The sequence below is a fragment of the Bos taurus genome, chromosome 6 (assembly GCF_002263795.3).
Source record: "Bos taurus isolate L1 Dominette 01449 registration number 42190680 breed Hereford chromosome 6, ARS-UCD2.0, whole genome shotgun sequence".
Lineage (NCBI taxonomy): Eukaryota > Metazoa > Chordata > Mammalia > Artiodactyla > Bovidae > Bos > Bos taurus.
In genome coordinates, this window is record NC_037333.1 from 84,730,520 (window position 1) to 84,752,911 (window position 22,392).

General features: G+C 38.8%; 1 protein-coding gene across 2 annotated transcripts in view; it reads right to left on the bottom strand.

Moving 5' to 3' along the window:
* Positions 1 to 392: 392 nt before the first annotated feature.
* Positions 393 to 22,392, bottom strand: part of LOC530553 (UDP-glucuronosyltransferase 2C1) — a 31,474-nt gene continuing 9,474 nt past the window's right edge. Inside the window, exons 3-7 of one of the 2 annotated variants that reach the window (XM_059887781.1) lie at positions 21,152 to 21,283; positions 18,746 to 18,833; positions 17,397 to 17,616; positions 1,632 to 1,879; positions 393 to 644 (exon numbers count right to left, since the gene is read on the bottom strand). In XM_059887781.1, coding sequence (XP_059743764.1) covers positions 631 to 644; positions 1,632 to 1,879; positions 17,397 to 17,616; positions 18,746 to 18,833; positions 21,152 to 21,283 — 702 coding nt within the window. In that variant the 3' untranslated portion in view covers positions 393 to 630. Of the gene's footprint in view, positions 645 to 1,208; positions 1,880 to 17,396; positions 17,617 to 18,745; positions 18,834 to 21,151; positions 21,284 to 22,392 lie in introns of those variants that run through there. The other variant, XM_002688334.6, reaches the window with a different exon arrangement.

Consider the following 22,392-nt stretch of genomic DNA (forward strand, 5'->3'; position numbering starts at 1 on the left):
CACCCCCTTCTCCTTTTTCCCTCCATCTTTCCCATAGTCAGCATCTTTTCCAATGAATCGGCTCTTCTTACCAGATGGCTAAAGTATTGGAGATTAAACTTTAGCATCTGTCCTTCCAGTCAATATTCAGGGTTGATTTCCTTTAGGATTGACTGGTTTGATCTCCTTGGAGTTCAAGGGACTCTCAAGAATCTTCTCCAGCACTATAATTCTAAAGCATCAATTCTTCACTGCTAGGCCTTCTTTATGGTCCAACTCTCACATATATGCATGCCTATGTGGAAAACCTCACTACTAGACCTTTGTCCAGGTTTGTCATAGCTTTTCTTCTGAGAAGCAAATGTCTTTTAATTTCATGTCACCACCAGCAATAGTTTTGGAGGACAAAAAAAAAAAAAAAAAAAAAATACTGTTTCCATTTTTCCCCTTTCTATTTGTGTGAAGTGATGGACCAGATGCCATGATTTTCACCTTTTTTAAAGCTGAGTTTCATGCCAACCTTTTCCTCTTTCACCCTCGTTAAGAGGGCCTTTTTACTTTCTGCCATTAGAGAGGTATCCTCTGTGTATCTGAAGTTGATATTTCTGCAGTAATCTTGATTCCAGCTTGTGATTCAACCAGGTCAACATTTCACATGATGCACTCTACGTATAAGTTAAATAAACAGGATGTTATACAGCCTTATTGTACCTAAGTTAGTTTAAAAGTGTAGGTATTTTACTTTGGTCCATCATCCCAATAGCCATGCCAACATGCAATAAACAGCTAGTTCTCTGCAGTCAAGAAGCATTATAATACAAATGAAGTACTATCATTATTAATATCCAAAGGAAGAATAGTCTTCAAATGAAAGACAAAAAAATAGTGTTTTGTATTCCAAGAAGGAAAAAGTCTAATGTGTGATATGGAAGAAAATTGGTGGTGTAAAATGTGCTTTACAGTAGAGTAGAAATCCTAACAGGCTTCTGATTTTCCTGACTGGCAAAGAAGCTCTGGCTAGAGTGTGCTCTACATTAGTCCTTGTATAGTTCTTTTAGAGAGTATGAAATAATTATTGCATATTGAACCCTAAATTATGTTAGATATTCAGGAAATATTCAACTTGATCAGTATGGAAATAGAATGAATCATTATGTTCCTGAGGCCTCAAACAACATCTCAACTGGTTGAACTAAAAGCAATGAATAAAGGAAAGCACTAAGTTTTTAATGGTAACAATTTCCAAATGTTTATTCATTTGTCGTATCTTTTTAAAGAATAGATTATTTTAAACCTTAATTCTGAATCATGTGGCAAATTTTTGGAGTGAGTATTTGATCTTTGACATGATAATTTTAGGAATGGACAAGGACCCAGAAGAACAGGAGAGAAATCTTTTCAAATCAGTGGCTGGATTATTCAGATGGACTCTTTCAAGGTTTCTAGCACTTGGATGACCCAGAGGGATGATACGAGGAGGGAGGAGGGAGGGGGGTTCGGGATGGGGAACACATGTATACCTATGGCAGATTCATGTTGAAGTATGGCAAAAGCAATACAATATTATAAAGTAATTAACCTCCAATTAAAATAAATTTATATCTTAAAAAAAGCAGAAGGCTACTCTCTCTTTTTCTTCTTTGCAGTCTTACCAAACTTCCAGCAACAAAACAGGCAACATTTAGTGACCAGGAATGCAACAGTTGCCACACAAGCTAGCAGGAAGCCAATCACATCCAAAGAGTGGTACTGGAACCAGTTGAGGTCATGGGAGGCTGGTCGAAGGTGTTTGGCTCCTTTGTGACGCATGACAAACTCAACCCAGAAGACTGCTCGGTCCAGGGGTTTCACAGGCTGATCGTGGTGAATTCTTGATAACTTCATAGCATTCTCTTTATAGCTAAAATTGAATATATAAATAGCAACTTATATTATTAAAAATATATTGCATAATTATATGATAAGTTGTGTCATAAATGATATCACCAAGAATATGAAAAGCATATGAAAACTTGTTTCCTCTTCAGATACTTCTAGCTGTGATGGTTCATCAGTTTGAATGTGTTGGATGCTTTATAGTCTCAGTAATTATTAGAAGTGGGAGAGAACAGAATTGCCAATTGAAAATAGCATTCTGAAAGTACAGAAATAGGATGATTATTAGAATGTGTAGCTTGAGAATACAGAATTTTGATCTAACTTGCTGAGTGTGGTATTGGGAACATGATAGTGACAGGAAGCAGCATGGAGGGGAAGGTCTATGAAAAAGAAACCCTTTCCCCACTCCTTCACTCTTCCCCAGGTTTGGGCTGGAGTGTCAGTGTTAACAAGACTTCAGCAGTAACAGGAAATGGTTTCAGTCTGTGATCTTCATGGTCCTGACATTTCAGATGAAAGCAAAAAAGCTTCATGCAACCCTCTGGGCAAGAAATAGGGCCTGAGACTGAACAGATGCTGGCATTTTTGCTTCAGGCTAAAGAGGGCTATGTGTTGAAAACCAGAAACATTACTCTGCCAACAAAGATCTGAATAGTCAAGGCTATGGTCTTCCTAGTGGTTCCATACCATTGTGAGAGCTGGAACATAAAGAAGGTAAAATGCCAAATAACTGATGCCTTCGACTGTGGTGCTAGAGAAGACTCCTGAAAGTCCCTTGGATAGCAAGGAGATCAAATTAGTCAAGCATAAGGAAGATCAACCCTGAATATTCACTGGAAGGACTGATGTTGAAGCTGAAGCTCCAGTATTTTGGTCATCTGATGAGAACAGACAACTCATTGGAAAAGTCTATGATACTGGGAAAGATTGAGGGCAGAAGGAGAAGAGGGCATCAGAGGATGAGACAGTTGGATGGCAACACTTAAAATGAACATGAACTTGGGCAAACTCTGAAAGATGGTCAGGAACAGAGAGCCCTGGCATGCTGCAGTTCATGGGGTTGCAAAGAGTAGACACGACTGGGTGACTGAACAACAACAATAATGGAGGGCTGCACATGCAGTGGTGAGATGGAAGGATGGCAATGCATAGAACACTCCCCTTCTAATTTCTGTCAAAGAATAGAAGACCTCACAAGGATTTTGGCTGAAGGCTTTGAATGGCTGACTTAGAAGCAAGATTTTCTTGGTATTGAGAAGGAGGGAAGTTATTTACCCACACCAAAGTGCAATCATCATTGATAGAGAATACAGAACATTATATTGTAGAAAATCATGGGAAAGTATGTAAAAAGTTTTGAGGAGGAGAACTATACAACATAAAAAAATAAACAAAGCCCTGCTGCCCTTTCATTTTTTAAAAAAGGCAAACCTTTCCTAATACACAGGAATATAAGGAATAAGTATCTCTGAATATATCTCAGGAAAACAAATAATAGTGACAGAAGTTCCAAGACAGACGCAGAAACAAAATATCAGATAAAAATTCAATAAAAGAAATCGATATACTCTATTAAAACACAAACTGCATCATTAAGTACATATAAATATGAAATTAATGGTAAATGATATTGGAAATTGTGGTCATGGACAAGATAAGTACATTGTAAGCTTTGATAACATGGCACTGATAATATAGCAAAGAAATAAGATGTGATGTTTAAGAGACACTGATGGAACCTGGTGCTTATTTACTTTCATGGCTGCAGTCTATCCACAGTGATTTTGGAGCCCCCCATCTATTTGCCATGGTTCTTCTAGTGAAAGCTATGATTCTTCCAGTAATCAAGCATGGATGGAAGAGTTGGACCATAAAGAGAGCTGAGCACTGAAGAGCTGATGCTTTTGAACTGTGGAGTCGAAAAAGACTTATGAAAGTCACTTAGATTGCAAAGAGATCCAACCAGTCCATCCTAAAGGAGATCAGTCCTGGGTTTTCATGGAAGGACTGATGTTGAAGCTGAAACTACAATACTTTGGACCACCTGATGCGAAGAGCTGACTCATTAGAAAGACTCTGATTCTGGGAAAGATTGAAGGCAGGAGGAGTAGGTATGACAGAGGATGAGGTGGCTGGATGGCATCACCGACTCGATGGACGTGAGTTTGAGAGAACTCCAGGAGTTGGTGATGGACAGGGAGGCCTGGCATGCTGCTGTTCATGGGATCGCAAAGAATCGGACATAACAGAGCGACTGAACTGACCTGAACTGGTGGTGAAAGTAAAGTCCGATGCTGTAAAGAACAATATCGCATAGGAACCTGGAATGTTAGGCCTAGGAATCAAGGTTAATTGGAAGAGATTGAACAGGAGATGACAAGCGAGAATACTGACATTTTAGGAATCAGTTGACTAAAATCGATTGCAACAGGTGAATTTAATTTAACTGACCATTACATCTACTACTGTGGGAGAGAAGCACTTAGAGAAATACAATAGCCCTCATAGGCAACAAAAGAGTCCAAAATGCAAAACTTGGGTGTAATCTTAAAAATGACAGAAAGATCCTGTGGTTTTGAAGGCAAACCATTCAAAACCATAGTAATCCAAGTATATGCCCCAACCAATAATGCCAAAGAAGCGGAATTTGAAGACCTACAATACCTTCTAGAACTAACACCAAAAAAAGATATCTTTTTCATCATAATGGACTGGAATCCAAAAATAGGAAGGTAAGAGATACCTGGAGTAACAGGCAAGATTGTCCTTGGTGTACAAAACAAAGGACACAAAACAAAGGACAAAACAAAGGACAAAGGCTAACAGAGTTTTGCCCAGACAATGCACACTGGTCATGGCAAACACCCTCTTCCAACAACACAAGAGACAACTCTACACATGGACATCACCAGATGGTCAATACCAAAATCAGATTGATTATATTCTTTGCAGTCAAAGGTGGAGAAGCTATATACAGTCAGCAAAAAACAAGACCAGGAGGTGACTGTGGCTCAGATCATGAATTCCCTATTGCCAAATTCAGACTTAAATTGACGAAAGTAGGGAAAACCACTAGACCATTCAGGTATAACCTAAATCAAATACTTATGATTGTACAGAGGAAGTGACAAATAGATTCAAGGCATTAGATCTGTATGCAGAGTACCTGAAGAACTATGGATGGAAATTCATAACACTGTACAGGAGGCCATGATCAAAACCATTCCCAGGAAAAAGAAATGCAAACAGGCAAAATGGTAGTCTGAGGAGAACTTACAAATAGCTGAGAAAAGAAGAGAAGTGAAAGGCAATGGAGAAAAGGAAAGATATATCCATCTGAATGCAGAGTTCCAAAGAATAGCAAAGAGAGATAAGATAGCTTTCCTACAGGATCAATTCAAAGATAGAGGAAAACAATAGAATGGGAAAGACTAGAGATCTCTTCAAGAAAATTAGAGATACTAAAGGAATATTACATGTAAATATGGGCAAAATAAAGGCAGAAACTGTATGGACCTAACAGAAACAGAAGGTATTAAGAGGAGGTGGCAAGAATACACAGAAGAATTATACAAAAAAGATCTTAATGAACCAGATAACCACGATGGTGTGAGCACTCACCCAGAGCCAGAAATCCTGGAGTGCAAAGTCAAATGGGTCTTAGGAAGCATCACTATGAACAGAGCTAGTGGAGGTGATGAAATTCCAGCTGAGCTATTTCCAAACCCAAGGAGCCTGGCATGCTATAGTCATTGGGTTCACAAAGAGTCAGACAAGATTGAGCGACTAAGCACAGCACAAAAGATGATACTATTAAAGTTATGCATTTAATATGCCAGCAAACTTGGAAAACTCACCAGTGGTCACAGGACTACAAAAGGTCAGTTTTCATTCCAATCCCAAAGAAAGAAAATGCCAAAGAATGTTCAAACTACTGCAGAATTGTACTCATCTCACATGCTACCAAAGTAATGCTCAAAGTTCTCCAAGCTTGGCTTCAACAGTTTATGAATCAAGAATCTCCAGATGCTTAAAATGTATTTAGAAAGGCAGAGGAAACAGAGATCATTGCTAACATCTGCTGGATCATAGAAAGAGCAAGGGAATTCCAGAAAAACATCAATTTCTGCTTCATTGACTATGTTAAAGACTTTACTGTGTGGATCACACAAACTGTGGAAAATTCTTAAAGAGATGGAAATACCAGTTAACCATACTTGCCTTCTGCAAAACCTGTATGTGGGTCAAGAAGCAACAGTTAGAACCAGACATGGAACAACAGACTGGTTCCAAATAGGGAAAGGAATGTGTCAAGCCTGTATATTGTAATCCTGCTTATTTAACTTGCATGCAGACTACATCATGAGAAATGCCAGGCTGGATGAAGTTAAAGGTGGAATCAAGAGTGCTAGGAGAAATATCAATAACCTCAGGTATGCAGATGACACCAGTCTTATGGAAGAAAGCAAAGAAGAATTAAAGAGCCTCTTGATGAAGACGAAGGAGGAGAGTGAGATAGCTGGCTTCAAACTCAACATTCAACAGCGAAAATTTTGGCATCCAGTAGCATCCATTTAGTTCAGCCACTCAGTAGCGTCCAACTCTGCGACCCCATGGACTGCAACAATCCAGGTTTCCCTGTCCATCATCATCTCCCAGGACTTGCTCAAATTCATGTCCATCGTGTCTGTGTAGTCATCCAACCATCTCATCCTCTGTCTTCCCCTTTTCCTCCTGCAGGTGTTAATAATCAGCTGCCTGTTGCTCTGGCTAAGCCCTAAGAAACACACCATGGGAAAATAATAAAAGCAAAATATAGCAATACCATATAATCTAAACAAAAGTACATCAAGTTATTAGTTGGGGTCGTCATGGTCTGCTAAACTAAGGAAAAAGAGTGTGGACCTTGAAATGCTGGTCAGTGAAAGTTCAGAAAGCTGCTTCTGCACACACCAAGATGTTTTCCCAAGGCATATTCGGGCCTATGATCTTGTACAAGAACATAACAAAGACAGCTCAAAATAATCAGTAAAATGAGAGATGTGATCAGGGACACAGGAGGCTGATTTTATTGTGGCACAACAGATACTTTCTGCATGCCAAGACGCTAAATAAAAGTGATGTGCCTCTGAAGAACAGGGCTCTTGATTCAGAAGGTCTTGAGTTTTCCATTCCCATCTTTAAATCTTCAATTCTGTCTCTAGTTTCTTTTTCCCAAACTGTGTGTCAACCACTTTCGAGTCCTATCTGCTGGGCAACAGGGTCTTTTCTAATGAGTCAGTTCTTAGCAAAAGGTAGCCAAAGTATCAAAGCTTCAGCTTCAGCATAAGTCCTTTCAATGAAAATTTAGGACTGATTTCCTTTAGGATTGACTGGTTGGATCTCTCTGCAGTCTAAGTGACTTTCACAAGTCTTTTCCGATTCCACAGTTCAAAAGCATCAACTCTTCAGCGCTCAGCTCTCTTTATGGTCCAACTCTTCCATCCATACTTGACTACTGGAAGAACCATAACTTTCACTAGAAGGACCATGGCAAATAGATGGGGAAACAATGGAAACAGTGACAGACGTTATTTTGGGGGGGGGGGGAGGGCTACAAAATCACTGTGGATATGGCTGCAGCCATGAAATTAAAAGACAATTGCTCCTTGGAAGAAAATCTATGACAGATTTAGGTAGCATATTAAAAATCAGAGACATCACTTTGCTGACAAAGGTCCATCTAGTCAAAGCTAATTTTTTTCCAGTAATCATGTGAGAGGTGATGATGTGAGATGTGAGAGGTGGACCATAAAGAAGGCTGAGTGCTGAAAAAAATGATGTTTTTCATCTGTGGTGTTAGAGAGAACTCTTGAGAGTCCCTTGAACTCCAAGGAATAAAACCAGTCAATCCTTAAGGGAAATCAACCCAGAATATTCATTAGAAGTATTGATGTTGAAGCTGAAGCTACAGAACTTTGGCACTTGACGGCGGAGTGAATTCATCTGAAAAGACTCAGATTCTGAAAAAGATTGAAGGCAGGAGGAGAAGATGGCAACAGTGGATGAGATAGTTGGAGGGTGTCACTGATTCAGTGAACATGAGACCAAAGGCCTGGATATAGTTTAGGATGGGGATGCCTGGTGTGGTGCAGTCCATGGGATTGCAGAGTCGGACACAACTGAGTGACTTAACAACAAAACGTTGTTGCATGGTAGAAACCAATGCAACATTTTAAATTAGTTATATCCCAATTAAAAATAAGTTAAACAAACAAGAGAGACGCTGATAAGTGACTTAATAGTGAAAAGTCATTGAATATTTTAAAAATTTATGTTTAAAAAATAATTTTAAACTCAAATGTCAATTCATGTTTATAGACTTATACAAAATTTCTAGTAAGAATTTATCTGATATATAGAAGCATTTACAACTCTGGAAAATATTTTAATTTTAATATAGTTTCTTTTTTCCAAAGAATATATTTGTTTTATTTATATGAAATATAGTTACATAATAAATGTACTCTTTCATTACTGAGAATTTATTTATTTGTCTGTGATCACAGTTGGACTGTGAGGAAGGCTGAGCGCTGAAGAATTGATGCTTTTGAACTGTGGGTTGGAGAAGACTCTTGAGAGTCCCTTGGACTGCAAGGAGATCCAACCAGTCCATTCTGAAGGAGATCAGCCCCGGGATTTCTTTGGAAGGAATGATGCTAAAGCTGAAACTCCAGTACTTTGGCTACCTCATGTGAAGAGATGACTCATTGGAAAAGACTCTGATGCTGGGAGGGATTGGGGGCAAGAGGAGAAGGGCACAGCAGAGGATGAGATGGCTGGATGGCATCACTGACTCGATGGACGTGAGTCTGAGTGAACTCCTGGAGTTGGTGATTGACAGGGAGGCCTGGCATGCTGCAATTCATGGGGTCACAAAGAGTCGACACGACTGAGCAACTGATCTGATCTGATCTGATCTGATCACAGCTAACTACCATGTTGTACAAAGTTCCCCAGAACTTATTTATTTTACTACTCAAATTTTGTTCCCTATTACTTAAAGCTTGTCTCTCCATTCTTCCAACTCCTAGACCCTGGAAAATACCAATCTACTCTACTTCTATGAGTTTCAATTATTAGGCTGCATGTATAAGTGATTCTAAAAAATATTTATCATTCACTGACTTACTTCACCTAGGACAATACCATGTTTTCAAATATGGAAGTATTTCCTTTGTGTTCTTTGCTAAATAATATTCTTTCACTACATACACCACATTGTCTTTATCTTTTCATTCATTGAAAGACACTTAAGGTTTAATTCACGCCTTGATTTTTGTGAATAATACAGCAATTAGCACTGGGATGAAGCTATCAAATTGTCAACATCTGTCAGATCATCAAAAAAGCAAGAGAGTTCCAGAAAAACATCTACTTCTGCTTTATTGACTATGCCAAAGCCTTTGACTGTGTGGACCACAACAAACTCTACAAAATTCTTAAAGAGATGGGAATACCAGAACACCTGACCTGCCTCCTGAGAAATCTGTATACAGGCCAGGAAGTAACAGTTAGAACTGGACATGGTACAACAGACTGTTTCCAAATTGGAAGAGGAGTATGTCAAGGCTGTATATTGTCACCCTTATTTAACTTATTTAACTTACAGGCAGAGTACATCATGAGAAACGCTGGGCTGGAGGAAGCACAAGCTGGAATCAAGACTGCTGGGAGAAACAGCAATAACCTAAGATATGCAGATGACACCACCCTTATGGCAGAAAGCAAAGAAGAACTAACGAGCCTCTTGTTGAAATGAAAGAGGAGAGTGAAAAAATTGGCTTAAACTCAACATTCAGAAAACTAAGATCATGACATCTGGTCCCATCTTTCATGGCAAATAGATTGGGAAACAGTGGAAACAGTGACAAACTATTTTGGGGGTGCTCCAAAATCACTGCAGATGGTGACTGCAGTCACAAAATTAGAAGACACTTGCTCCTTGGAAGAAAAGTTATGACCAAACTAGACAGCATACTAAAAAGCAGAGACATTGCTAACAAAGGTCCATTTAGTCAAAGCTATGGTTTTTCCAGTAGTCATGTATCAATGTGAGAGCTTGACTATAAAGAAAGCTGAGTGCTGAAGAATCGATGTTTTTAAACTGTGGTATTGGAGGAGATTAATGTGAATCCCTTCGACTGCAAGGAGATTCAACCAGTCCATCCTAAAGGAAATCAGTCCTGAATATTCGCTGAAAGGACAAATTTTGAAGCTGAAACTCCAATACTTTGGCCATCTGATATGAAGAGCTGATGCATTTGAAAAGACCCTGATGCTGGGAAAGATTGAAGGCAGGAGGAGAAGGGGATGACAGAGGATGAGACAGCTGGATGGCATCACCAACTCTATGGACATGAGTTTGAGTAAACACTGGGAGTTGGCAATGGACAGGAAGGCCTGGCATGCTGCAGTCCATAAGTTTGCAAATAGTCTCACACGACTGAGAGACTGAACTGAACTGAAGATATTCTTCCATATTCTATTTTAATTTCTTTAGATATATACCCAGAAGTGAGATCACTGGAAAAGCTTCCATACTGTTTTCCATAGTGGCTACAGCAATTTACATTATCACCTGGAGTGCAGTTCAATTTTTCTTTTTCCACATCCTCATCTCTTAGACCATATCTTTTAATGATGGCCATTCTGAAAGTTCCATGCTGGCTTGATACTTAACATTCAAAAAACTGAGACCATGGCATCTTGTCCCATCACTCCAAGGCAAATAGAAGGGGAAAAATTGGAAGCAGTAATAGATTTTATTTTGTTGGGCTCCAAAATCTCTGCAAATGGTGACTGCTGCCATGAAATTAAAAGACACTTGCAAGGAAAACTATGATAAACCTATACAGCACATTAAAAAGCAAGGATATCAGTTTGCTGACAATGCTCCATATAGTCAAAGATATGGTTCTCCAGTAGTCATGTTTGAATATCATTTCATGATGCATGCTCAGTTGTGTCCCACTCTTTGGAACTCCATAGACTAAAGTAGTCCAGGCTTCTCTGTACATGGGATTTTCCAAGCAATTCTAGAGTGAGTTGCCATTTCCTAAACCAGGGGAAGATTTTCCAAGCAAGAATGCTGAAATGGATTCCCATTTACTACTCCACTGTGTGATCACTCACCTAGAGTCAGACATTCTGGAATGCGAAGTCAAGTGGGCCTTAGGAAGCATAACTATGAACAAAGCTAGTGGAGATGATGGAATTCCCATTGAGTTACTTCAAAATCTAAAAGATGATGCTGTTAAAGTGCTGCACTCAACATGCCAGCAAATTTGGAAAACTCAGCAGTGTCCACAGGACTTCAAAACGCCAGTTTTCATTCCAATCCCAAAGAAAGGCAGTGCCAAAGAATGTTCAAACTACTGTACAATTGCACTTATTTCACACACTAGCAAAGTAATGCTCAAAGTTCTCCAAGCTTGACTTCAACAGTACATGAACTGAGAATTTCCAGATGTTCAAGTTGGATTAAAATAAAAAGGCAGAAGAATGAGAGATGAAATTGCCAGCATCCATTGGATGCTAGAAAAAAAAGAGGATTCCAGAGAAAAATCTACTTCTACTTCATTGACTACACTAAAGCCTTTAATTGTGTGGATCACAACAAACTATGGAAAATTCTTCAAGAGATGGGAATACCAGACCACCTACCTGCCTCCTGAAAAACCGGTATGCAGGTCAAAAAGCAACAATGAGAACTGGACATGGAACAATGGAAAGGTCCCAAATTGGGAAAAGAGTACTTCAAAGATGCATGCAATTTAACTTGCATGCATAGTACATCATACAAAATGCTGGGCTGGATGAAGCACACGCTGGAATCAAGATTGCCAGGAGAAATATCAATAACCTCAGATATGCAGATGACACCACCCAAATGGCAGAAAGCAAAGAGGAAATAGTCTATTGATGAAGGTGAAAGAGGAGAGAGAAAAAGCTGGCTTAAAGCTCAACATTCAAAAAATGAAGATTATGCCATCGGGTCCCATCACTTCATGGCAAATAGATGGGGGAAAAGTGACAGACTTTATTTTCTTGGGCTGCAAAATCATTGTGGATGGTGACTGAAGCCACAAAATTAAAGGAGCTTTGCTCCTTGGAAGAAAATCTATGACAAACCTCAGTCAGTCAGTTCTGTCGCTCAGCCATGTCTGACTCTTTGTGACCCCATGAACCTCAGCACGCCTCCCTGTCCATCATCAATTCTGGGAGTTCACTCAAATCCATGTCCATCCAGTCAGTGATGCCATCCAACCATCTCATCCTCCGTTGTCCCCTTCTCCTTCTGCCCTCAGTCTTTCCCAGCATCAGGGTCTTTTCAAATGAGTCAGCTCTTCGCATCCAGTGGCCAAAGTATTGGAGTTTAAGCTTTATCATCAGTCCTTGCAACGAACACCCAGGACTGATGTCCTTTAGGATAGACTGCTTGGATCTCCTTGCTGTCCAAGGACTCTCAAGAGTCTTCTCCAACACCACAGTTCAAAAGCATTAATTCTTTGGCACTCAGCTTTCTTTATAGTCCAACTCTCATAGCCATACATGACCACTGGAAAAACCATAGCCTTGACTAGATGGACCTTAGTTGACAAGTAATGTCTCTGCTTTTTAATATGCTGTCTATTTCCCATGAAGTGATGGGACCAGATGCCATGATCTTCATTTTCTGAATGTTGAGCTTTAAGCCAACTTTTTCATGCTCCTCTTTCACTTTCAGCAAGAGGCTCTTTAGTTCTTCTTCACTTTCTGCCATAAGGCTGGTGTCATCTGCATATCTGATGTTACTGATATTTATCCCGGCAATCTTGATTCCAGCTTGTGCTTCCTGCAGCCCAGTGTTTCTCATGATGTACTCTTCATATAAGTTAAATAAGCAGGGTGTCAATATACAGCCTTGATGTACTCTTTTTCCTATTTGCAACCAGTCTGTTGTTCCATATACAGTTTTAACTGTTGCTTCCTGACCTGCATACAGTTTTCTCAAGAGGCAAGTCAGGTGGTCTGATATTCTCATCTCTTTCAGAATTTTCCACAGTTTATTTTGATCCACACAGTACCTAGAGAGCATACTAAAAAGCATAGAAATTACTCTGCTGACAAAGATCTATATAGTAAAACTATCATTTTTCCAGCAGTCAGGTATGGATGTGAGATTTGGACCATGAAGTAAACTGAGCATCAGAAAATTGATGCTTTTGAGCTGAGGTGTTAGATAAGGCTTTTGAGAATGCCTTGGACTGCAAAGAAATCAAACCAGTCTATCCTAAAGGAAATCAACCCTGAATATTCATTGGAGGGACTGATGCTGAAGCTGAAGCACCAATATTTTGGCCACCTGATGTGAAGTGCTGACTCATTAGAAAATACCCTGATGCTGGAAAAGATTGAAGGCAGGAGGAGAAGGGGATGAAGAGGACTAGATGCTTAGATGGCATCACTGTCTCGATGGACATGAATTTGAGCGAGCTTGGGAGATGGTGATGGACAGGAAAGCCTGGCATGCTGCAGTCCATGGGGTCACAAGGAGTCACACACAACTGAGTGACTGAACAATTCCAGGGGATCTCCTCACTCAGGAATCAAACCTGCATCTCCTGTAGCAACTGCATCGGCATGTAGTTTCTTTACCACTGAACCATAAAGAAGGCTGAGCACCAAAGATTTGATGCTTTCTGATTGTGGTGTTGGAGAAGACTCTTGAGAGTCCCTTGGAGAGCAAGGAGATCAAATCAATCAATCCTGAAGGAAATCAACTCTGAATATTCATGAAAGGACTGATGCTGAAGCTGAAACTCCAATACTTTGGCCACCTCATGTGAAGAACTGACTCACTGCAAAAAACCTGATGCCGGAGCAGATTGAAGGGAAAAGGAAAAGGGGGTGGCAGAGGATGAGATGGTTAGATAGTATCACCACCTCAATGGGCATGTATTTGAGCAAACTCTAGGACATAGTGGAGAATGGAGGAGCTTGTCATGCTGTAGTCAGTGGGGTCATAGTGCCAGACAAAACTTAGTGACTGAACAACATCAACAATTCTCATAGATGTGAGGTGGGATTTTGATTTTCATTTCATGATGCTTAGTAGTGTTAAGCCCCTTTTCAAGTAACTGTTGTCCATGTATATGTCTTCTTCAGGCAAATATGTATTCAGTAACTACATTCATTTAAAAATTTTTTTGCTATTGAGTAACATGGGTTACTTATATCTTTTGTATATTAGTCTCTTATCAGATGTGTGATTTTCAAAATATGCTCCAATTTTGTACATTGCCTTTCATTTTGTAAATCATTTATTTTGCTGTGTAGAAGCTTTTGAGCTTGATATAGCCCCACCTTTTGGTTTGCATTGGTTCCTTGTATTGTTGGTGTTATATCCCAAAATTTGGTGCCAATACCCTTATGGCAAAACCAATACAATATTGTAAAGTAATTAACCTCCAATTAAAATAAATAAATTTATATTTAAAAAAAAGAAACCTTCCCTCCTGTTTTATAATAGGAGTTTTATGGTTTCAGGTCTTCTTATGTTTAAGTCTTTAGTCCATTTCTAGTCAAATTGTGTAAGTAATGCAATGTGGTGGTTTAGTCACTAAGTCGTGTCTGTCTCTTGTGACACCATGGACTGTAGCCAGCCAGGCTCCTCTGTCGATGGGATTCTCCAGGTAAGAATACTGGAGTGGGTTGCCATTTCCTTCTCAAGGGCTCTTGTTGACCCCAGAATTGAACCTGGGTCTCTTGCATTGAAAACAGATCTTTACCAACTGAGCTCTGAGGGAAGCAATGTAATATATGGGTCCAAATTTTATTCTCCTGGATATAAATATCTAGTTTCCCTAGTACTACTTATTGAAAAGATAACACTTTTCCTATTGAGTATTCTTCACTTTTGTCAAATATTATTCAACTTTACATAAAACAGTTTGTATCAGGGCTCTCTATCCTGTCCATTGGTCTGTATGTCTATTTTTATGACAATATCATCTTTTTAAAATTGCTATAAGTTTGTAGTATAGCTTTAAATAAGAAGTGGGATGCCTCTAATGTCATTATTTCTTGGGACTGGTTTAGCTGATTGAGATCTCTTGTGGCTTCACACAAATTTAAAATTTGTTTTTCGCTTTGTATGCTCCAGAAGGCCTTAAAAATTTGTCATTCAATCCATTCTTCTTTTTCTGCCAAGGAACTCTTTCTAGCTGAAAGTTCTATCTTGGTGATGAGTAATGCTGGCTTGGGGATGATGCTGGTAAAATAAAACTGCCATCATTCTGTTCTTGTGTGATTAATCTCAGATTTTTGTTCTGCTGTGTTGCTAAAATTTCTTACATGGTCTTTAGAGCATCCCAGAGATGATTTTGCTCATGGATAGTGTCCAATTGTTACTCTCTGTCAGGGAACAGGGAGGCTGGGGTCTTCTTTCTATTTATATATTAACACAAGGAAAGAGCAGAAGTAAGTTTCTAAACTGGTATTGGTTATAACTACCCAGATGGTGACTGCAGCCATGAAGTTAAAAGATTCTTGCTGCTTGAAAGAAAAGCTATGACTACCTATACAACATATTAAAAAGCAGAGACATAACTTTACCAATAAAGATCTATCTAGTCAATGCTATGGTTTTTCCAATAGTCATGTATGGATGTGAGAGTTGAACTATAAAGAAAGCTGAGCATCAAAGAATTGATGCTTTTGAACTGTCATGTTGGAGAAGAGGCTTGAGAGTTGCATGGACTGCAAGGAGAACCAACCAGTCCATCCTAAAGGAAATCAGTCCTGAATGTTCATGGGAAGGACTGATTCTGAAATTGAAACTCCAATACTTTGCAAAGTATTGGATGCAAAGAACTGACTCGTTGGAAAAGACCCTGATGCTGGGAAAAATTGAAAGCAGGCAGAGAAGGGGACGACAGAGGATGGCATCACCAACTCAATGGACATGAGTTTGAGCAAGCTCCGAGAGTTGATGTTGGACAGGGAAGCCAGGTGTGCTGCAGTCGATGGGGTCACAAAGAGTTGGACATGATTGAGAGACTGAACTGAACTGAACTGACATGAAGGAAGCTGAGTGGTTTTTCATTTTTATTTTTATGATTTTGTTGTAGTCCCTAAATTCTTTATAGTGGTAATATCTTTAATTTTTAAGAAATAAAAAATATTATTGTTAATTTAACAATTCATATCTTTAACAATATATTATTTTCTTTAAATAAATGTAGTATTTCTTCAAGGTTATAATCTATCATCCAGTAGTGGTAGGTGACAAAATACTTTCACAAAATTTAGGAAGTATAAAATAATCTTTAATTATTGATTTGATTATTCAGTTCAGTTCAGTTCAGTTCAGTCACTCAGTCATGCCCGACCCTTTGCGACCCCATGAATCGCAGCACGCCAGGCCTTTCTGTCCATCACCAACTCCTAGAGTTCACTCAGACTCACGTCCATCGAGTCAGTGATGCCATCCAGCCATCTCATCCTCTGTTGTCCCCTTCTCCACCTGCCCCCAATCCCTCCCTGCATGAGAGTCTTTTCCAGTGAGTCATCTCTTCGCATGAGGTGACCAAAGTATTGGAGTTTCAGCTTTAGCATCATTCCTTCCAAAGAAATCCCAGGGCTGATCTCTTTCAGAATGGACTGGTTGGATCTCCTTGCAGTCCAAGGGACTTTCAAGAGTCTTCTCCAACACCACAGTTCAAAAGAATCAATTCTTCGGCACTCAGCCTTCTTCACAGTTCAACTCTCACATCCATACATGACCACAGGAAAAACCATAGCCTTGACTAGACAGACCTTTGTTGGTAAAGTAATGTCTCTGCTTTTCAATATGCTATCTAGGTTGGTCATAACTTTTCTTCCAAGGAGTAAGAGTCTTTGGGGCTTCCCTGGTGGCTCAGAGGTTAAAGCGTCTGCCTCCAATGCGGGAGACCCGGGTTCGATCTCTGGGTTGGGAATATCCCCTGGAGAGGGAAATGGTAACCCACTCCAGTATTCTTGCCTGGAGAATCCCATGGATGGATAATCCTGGTAGGCTATAGTCCACGGGGTCGCAAAGAGTCGGACACAACTGAGCGACTTCACCTTCACCTTCACCTTCAAGTGTCTTTTAATTTCATGGCTGCAGTCATCATCTGCAGTAATTTTGGAGCCCAAAATAATAAAGTCTGACACTGTTTCCACTGTTTCCCCATCTATTTGCCATGAAGTGATGGGACCAGATGCCATGATCTTCATTTTCTGAATGTTGAGCTTTAAGTCAACTTTTTCACTCTCCACTTTCACTTTCATCAAGAGGCTTTATAGTTCCTCTTCACTTTCTGCCATAAGGGTGGTGTCATCTGCATATTATTTGATAATCTTTGATTATCAAATAATATTTGATATTAGGCACACTCTAAATTATGGAAAATTTGTTAATTTCCAATTATATAAAGCTGATTATTCTTTCAAAAACAAAATGCTTCTTAGTTAAGAATATATTCTCTACTCACGAAGTATTGTTAATAACTGCTTTCAAAGCATTCAGCAGATCTGCACTTGTCATTCTTTGCAAGTCTACTTCGACAGCTGCCCCTTTGGCTTTCATACGAGCAAGATTATCATGCTGATCACCAAACATAGGAATTCCAACCATAGGGACCCCGTGGTAAATAGCTTCATAGATCCCATTGGTTCCACAGTGAGTGATAAAAGCTCTGGTTTTGGGATGACCTAAAAATTAAAAGAAAAAAAATATCATTTTAAGTTGCAAGAGTGTCAGAAACAGAAAATCATGACACCTGCATAAACCAAATTCTATTAGGTAACATTTTCTATATAATTCTGTGTCATAAGAACACATATAAATTCTTATAGGCTCTGAAGAAAGCAGCAGTTAATTAGTCCATGCTAAGTGTAATTAGTGATTCCAGCAATTAAGTCATTCCACAGACAACTAAGAAATTTTCTGCAAAATATATGGTGGAGAGTACTTGCCCATTTGACAAGTTGTTGCAGGAAGAATACATCAACAAAAAAGAATGGAGGGACTGAAGAAAACAATCTTTTTGTAGATGGGAAAGAGGAGGTGACATGTGCAGGGTTTCAATATGAAAATGTTGGCATAACAAGCTAGAAAGGCTACATTAGTTCATGGTGTACTCTGTTTAAGAAAACAGAATTTGCATTTGACTTTACACTAATATGCAGCCATTTATATTATATATGAAATATAGGTGAAATGGTTTGCCACATGTTTTTTTCCATAGAGAAGAGAGGTGTGAGAGAATGGTGAAGAGAATTAGGTGTGTTGCAATACTGTACACAAAAGTTAACGAAAGCCTCATCTAAAGGTAATTTCTCTGATTTGATCCTGAAGAGGGAGAGATTATGTCATAAATGGGAGAGTCACCAAGGTCTAGTCAGGTTTCTCTGAACTTTTCTCAACTAGAATTTGATTTTGTGGCTCCACTATCTCTGCATTGCCCAATTTTAGCAAGCATTCTACTTGGTCAGTTGAGCTCTGCAATTTTCCATCCAATGAACTTCCACTATGTTCTTTTGTGATAAATTCCCCATTTTTCTTTCTGCATACAAATTGTTTCCAGTCTCTCTGTTTTATTGTAAAAGTCCATTGCACTAATAACTATACTTATGGTGATGGTCTTGAATAAATGTGCCTTACAGTCTTTAACAAGTGTCATGAATAATCCTTTCTTTCAAAACTCCTGAAGCAATGTGAAGAACACATTAACGTTTTTTTTTCTTATTTTAAATACAAATTTGTTGATATCTGTTATTTAATAATCATTCAGATTATACCTCATTCAGTTCTGTTTATTTTTTTTCTCTTTGGTCTTACCAAGAAGATCATTCTGTGGAATCCATTTATATAGCCGGGTATTGGCTCCTAGTGTTTTGGGTTTCTTTCCTGTATATCTCCACAGAACCTATTAAGATAAATGTCTTTATTAGAAGATTTTAGAATCACATCCTGTCAGAAAAAGTTAACTTACCCCTGATGACTCAGATGGTAAAGAATCTTCCCACAGTACTGGAGACAGGGGTTTGATCCCTGGATCGGGAAGATCCCCTGAAGAAGGAAATGGCAACCCACTCCAGTATCCTTGCCTGGAATATCCCATGGATGGAGGAACCTGGCAGGCTATAGTCCATGGGGTTGCAAAGAGTCAGACACGCCTAAGTGACTTCACTTCAATCAAATTTGATGCTTCCAGGTAATGCACAAGTAAACTGAGTCCATACGTGATTAGGTGATGAATGTTTTTAAACCATGAACACTACAGCCGTGTTTTCAAAGGCTTGCAATGATCCTAGTCAATAGCCTTTCATCTTCGGGTTAATTCTAACTTAACCTAATGAAGAAAAATGATGAAGATGTAGATGAAGAAAAATGACAATCTGTATCTGAAAGAACTACATATGGTGTTACTACACCACTCTGGTAAAGGGGATTTTTGAGACAAAGATTTCAGAGGCAAAGGGGAGGGATGTTATTTACCTCTTTTGAAGTATTTTTTACATACTTACTAGTAATGTACACTCATATGGTAAAATATTCATAATCATATTTATAATTTTCAAGTATTCTAAGTCTAGAGTTTGGCGGCATTAAAAACATCCACATTGTGTAACCGTCATGGCATCCAGTCACACAGTCGTGTCCGACTCTTTGCGACCCCGTGGACTGCAGCCTGCCAGGCTCCTCTGTCCATGAGGATTCTCCAGGTAAGATTACTGGAGTGGGTTACCATGCTGTCCTCCAGGGAATCTTCCGGACCCATTGGAGTTGGTGAGGGACAGTGAGGCCTGGCGTGCTGCAGCTCATGGGGTCGCAAAGAGTTGGACATGACTGAGCGCCTGAACTGAGAAAAAAGATGTCACTCAGGTAAAACCCAGAATGGTATCAATAAAAAATGATAGTTTGCTGGAACATTGTAAAGTACACTCCTAAATATTTTACTGTATTGTTAGTGTTTTAAATGTTGAAGAATCACTATTTAGGATTTCATTTAGGATTATTTTTAGGATTCATTATTTAGCATTATTAGAAGAATCATTATTTAAGATTATTTTTAACCTAAGCTCTTATTTCCAGGTTCAATTATGACAATGCTCAAAATCAGTAATTGCTAGAAAATATAGTCCAAGACATTCTAAGAATTAAGCCTATTATTTTGAATATCTTTTCCTTTATTCTCTGTTATGTTGTTACTTGTTTATATGCTTCAGATTTAAAGAAATATAAGAACAGCAAAAATCACTGCAGATGGTGACTGCAGCCATGAAATTAAAAGACGCGATGGTATGGGGAGGGAGGAGGGAGGAGGGTTCAGGATGGGGAACACATGTATACTAATAAAAAAAAATATTGTAAAAAAAATGAAATGAAATGAAAAGACGCTTACTCCTTGGAAGAAAAGTTATGACCAACCTAGATAGCATATTAAAAAACAGAGACATTACTTTGCCAACAAAGGTCCATCTAGTCAAGGCTATGGTTTTTCCTGTGGTCATGTATGGATATGAGAGTTGGACTGTGAAGAAGGCTGAGTGCCGAAGAATTGATGCTTTTGAATTGTCGTGTTGGAGAAGACTCTTGAAAGTCCCTTGGACTGCAAGGAGATCCAACCAGTCCATTCTGAAGGAGATCAGCCCTGGGATTTCTTTGGAAGGACAGATGCTAAAGCTGAAACGCCAGTACTTTGGCCACCTCATGCGAGGAGTTGACTCATTGGAAAAGACTCTGATGCTGGGAGGGATTGGGGGCAGGAGTAGTAGGGGACGACTGAGGATGAGATGGCTGGATGGCATCACTGACTCGATGGACATGAGTCTGAGTGAACTCTGGGAGTTGGTGATGGACAGGGAGGCCTGGCGTGCTGTGATTCATGGGGTCGCAAAGAGTCAGACACGACTGAGTGACTGAACTGAATTGAAAAAGCGTTAGGTTACATGGATGCCTTAAAACCTAATGCACAAAGTTCACTGATGGTTTAACAGTAGCAAATGATTAATTTTCATTTATTATTTAAGGAAAATACTGCAATAGAATTTCCTTAATAATGCCAGGTTTAAAGCAAGATAGCAATCAAATATCCCCTTTTATCATTTATACATTTTCTTTAGAGCTCACTTAAGTTGAGACTAACAATATCAATACCCTTTCCTAAATTTTACAAGTATACTTTTACTGTGAACTTCATGGATTTTAAAACAGCTGTCCCTGAAAAAAAAAAAAAAAGACCTTCTGAGGAATCTGGGCAAGGGCTGATGCGATCATATTAGACTTTTCTTCTGAGAGGTTTTTGATCATTGACCCCAGAGTAAACACCACGACTCCATCTTTTCCAGAGCTTTGAACAAACTCTTCGAACTCCTGTGAAAAAAAACAGTCTTTGTAATATAAAAGCTTACAGTTATAATAGATGTCACACTCTTCTCAATGTGTCTGAATTATTAGAGCAATTCTGTACTTTCATATGTTAATGATTTCGGTGTGTAATAGATGACCTGAAATCCTTATTAGGTGAATTAAAAATTATTGTTACTAAAAGCTCATTTGGTAAGGCATATTGAGGTATGAATGTGTCTTTGTGCATGTGTGTTTGTGTTTACAAGTTATTGACAGCCTGTTATCTTTCGCCATTTGCTGAACTCTTTACATGTATCATTTAACTTAGATATATGGTGATTTTATGAGATATGTATATATTTACAGATGGGAAATCTATCTCCATAAGGTTAAGTAATTTGTCCAAGTCTACACAGCAGTAGCTGGCAGAGAAAATTTCTACCTTTAAGTTAAATAGTTCTGGTGCTGCAGTTTTTATTTAGCCTTAGATGCTAATAAGGTTGTTTTCATTTTTTCTGCTGAATTATGGTCAGTACAATGACACAATTTTGGTATATTTACTTTTTTATGTTTTCTAAACTTCTATTTTCTTTTATTTTGATTATATTTGTTTTTTTATATAAGCTTCCACATATACGATTAGGAATGAAGTAGCCATGTAACTCCTGTCCAGACAAGTAATGCAGAAATACATATAACGCATACTCTGAGGGTTATAGGAATATAGTAGAAATATATAGCTTTGAATTAAAAATAAAGACAAACATATTTAATCATACTGAAATAAATCTTTTCATCCTCTGTTTAAATACTAGCAAAACTAAGCCAATTAAGTAAGACAAAAAAAATGTGTTTTTGAGGCATGAAACGGAATAGGGAACAAATTTATATTAAGGGATTTCTCACATGGTTATTGGAGAAGGAAATGGCAACCAATTCCATTCTTGCCTGGAGAATCCCATGAACAGAGAAGTCTGGCAGGTTGCAGTCTATGGGGTCTCAAAGAGTCAGATAAGGCTGAAGCAACTTAGCACTCATGCCCATGGTTATGGAGACTGTCAAGTTTAATCTGCAGAACAGCACATTAGGCTGGAGACTCAGAGAAGATCCACTGCTGTAGTTCAAGTCTGAAG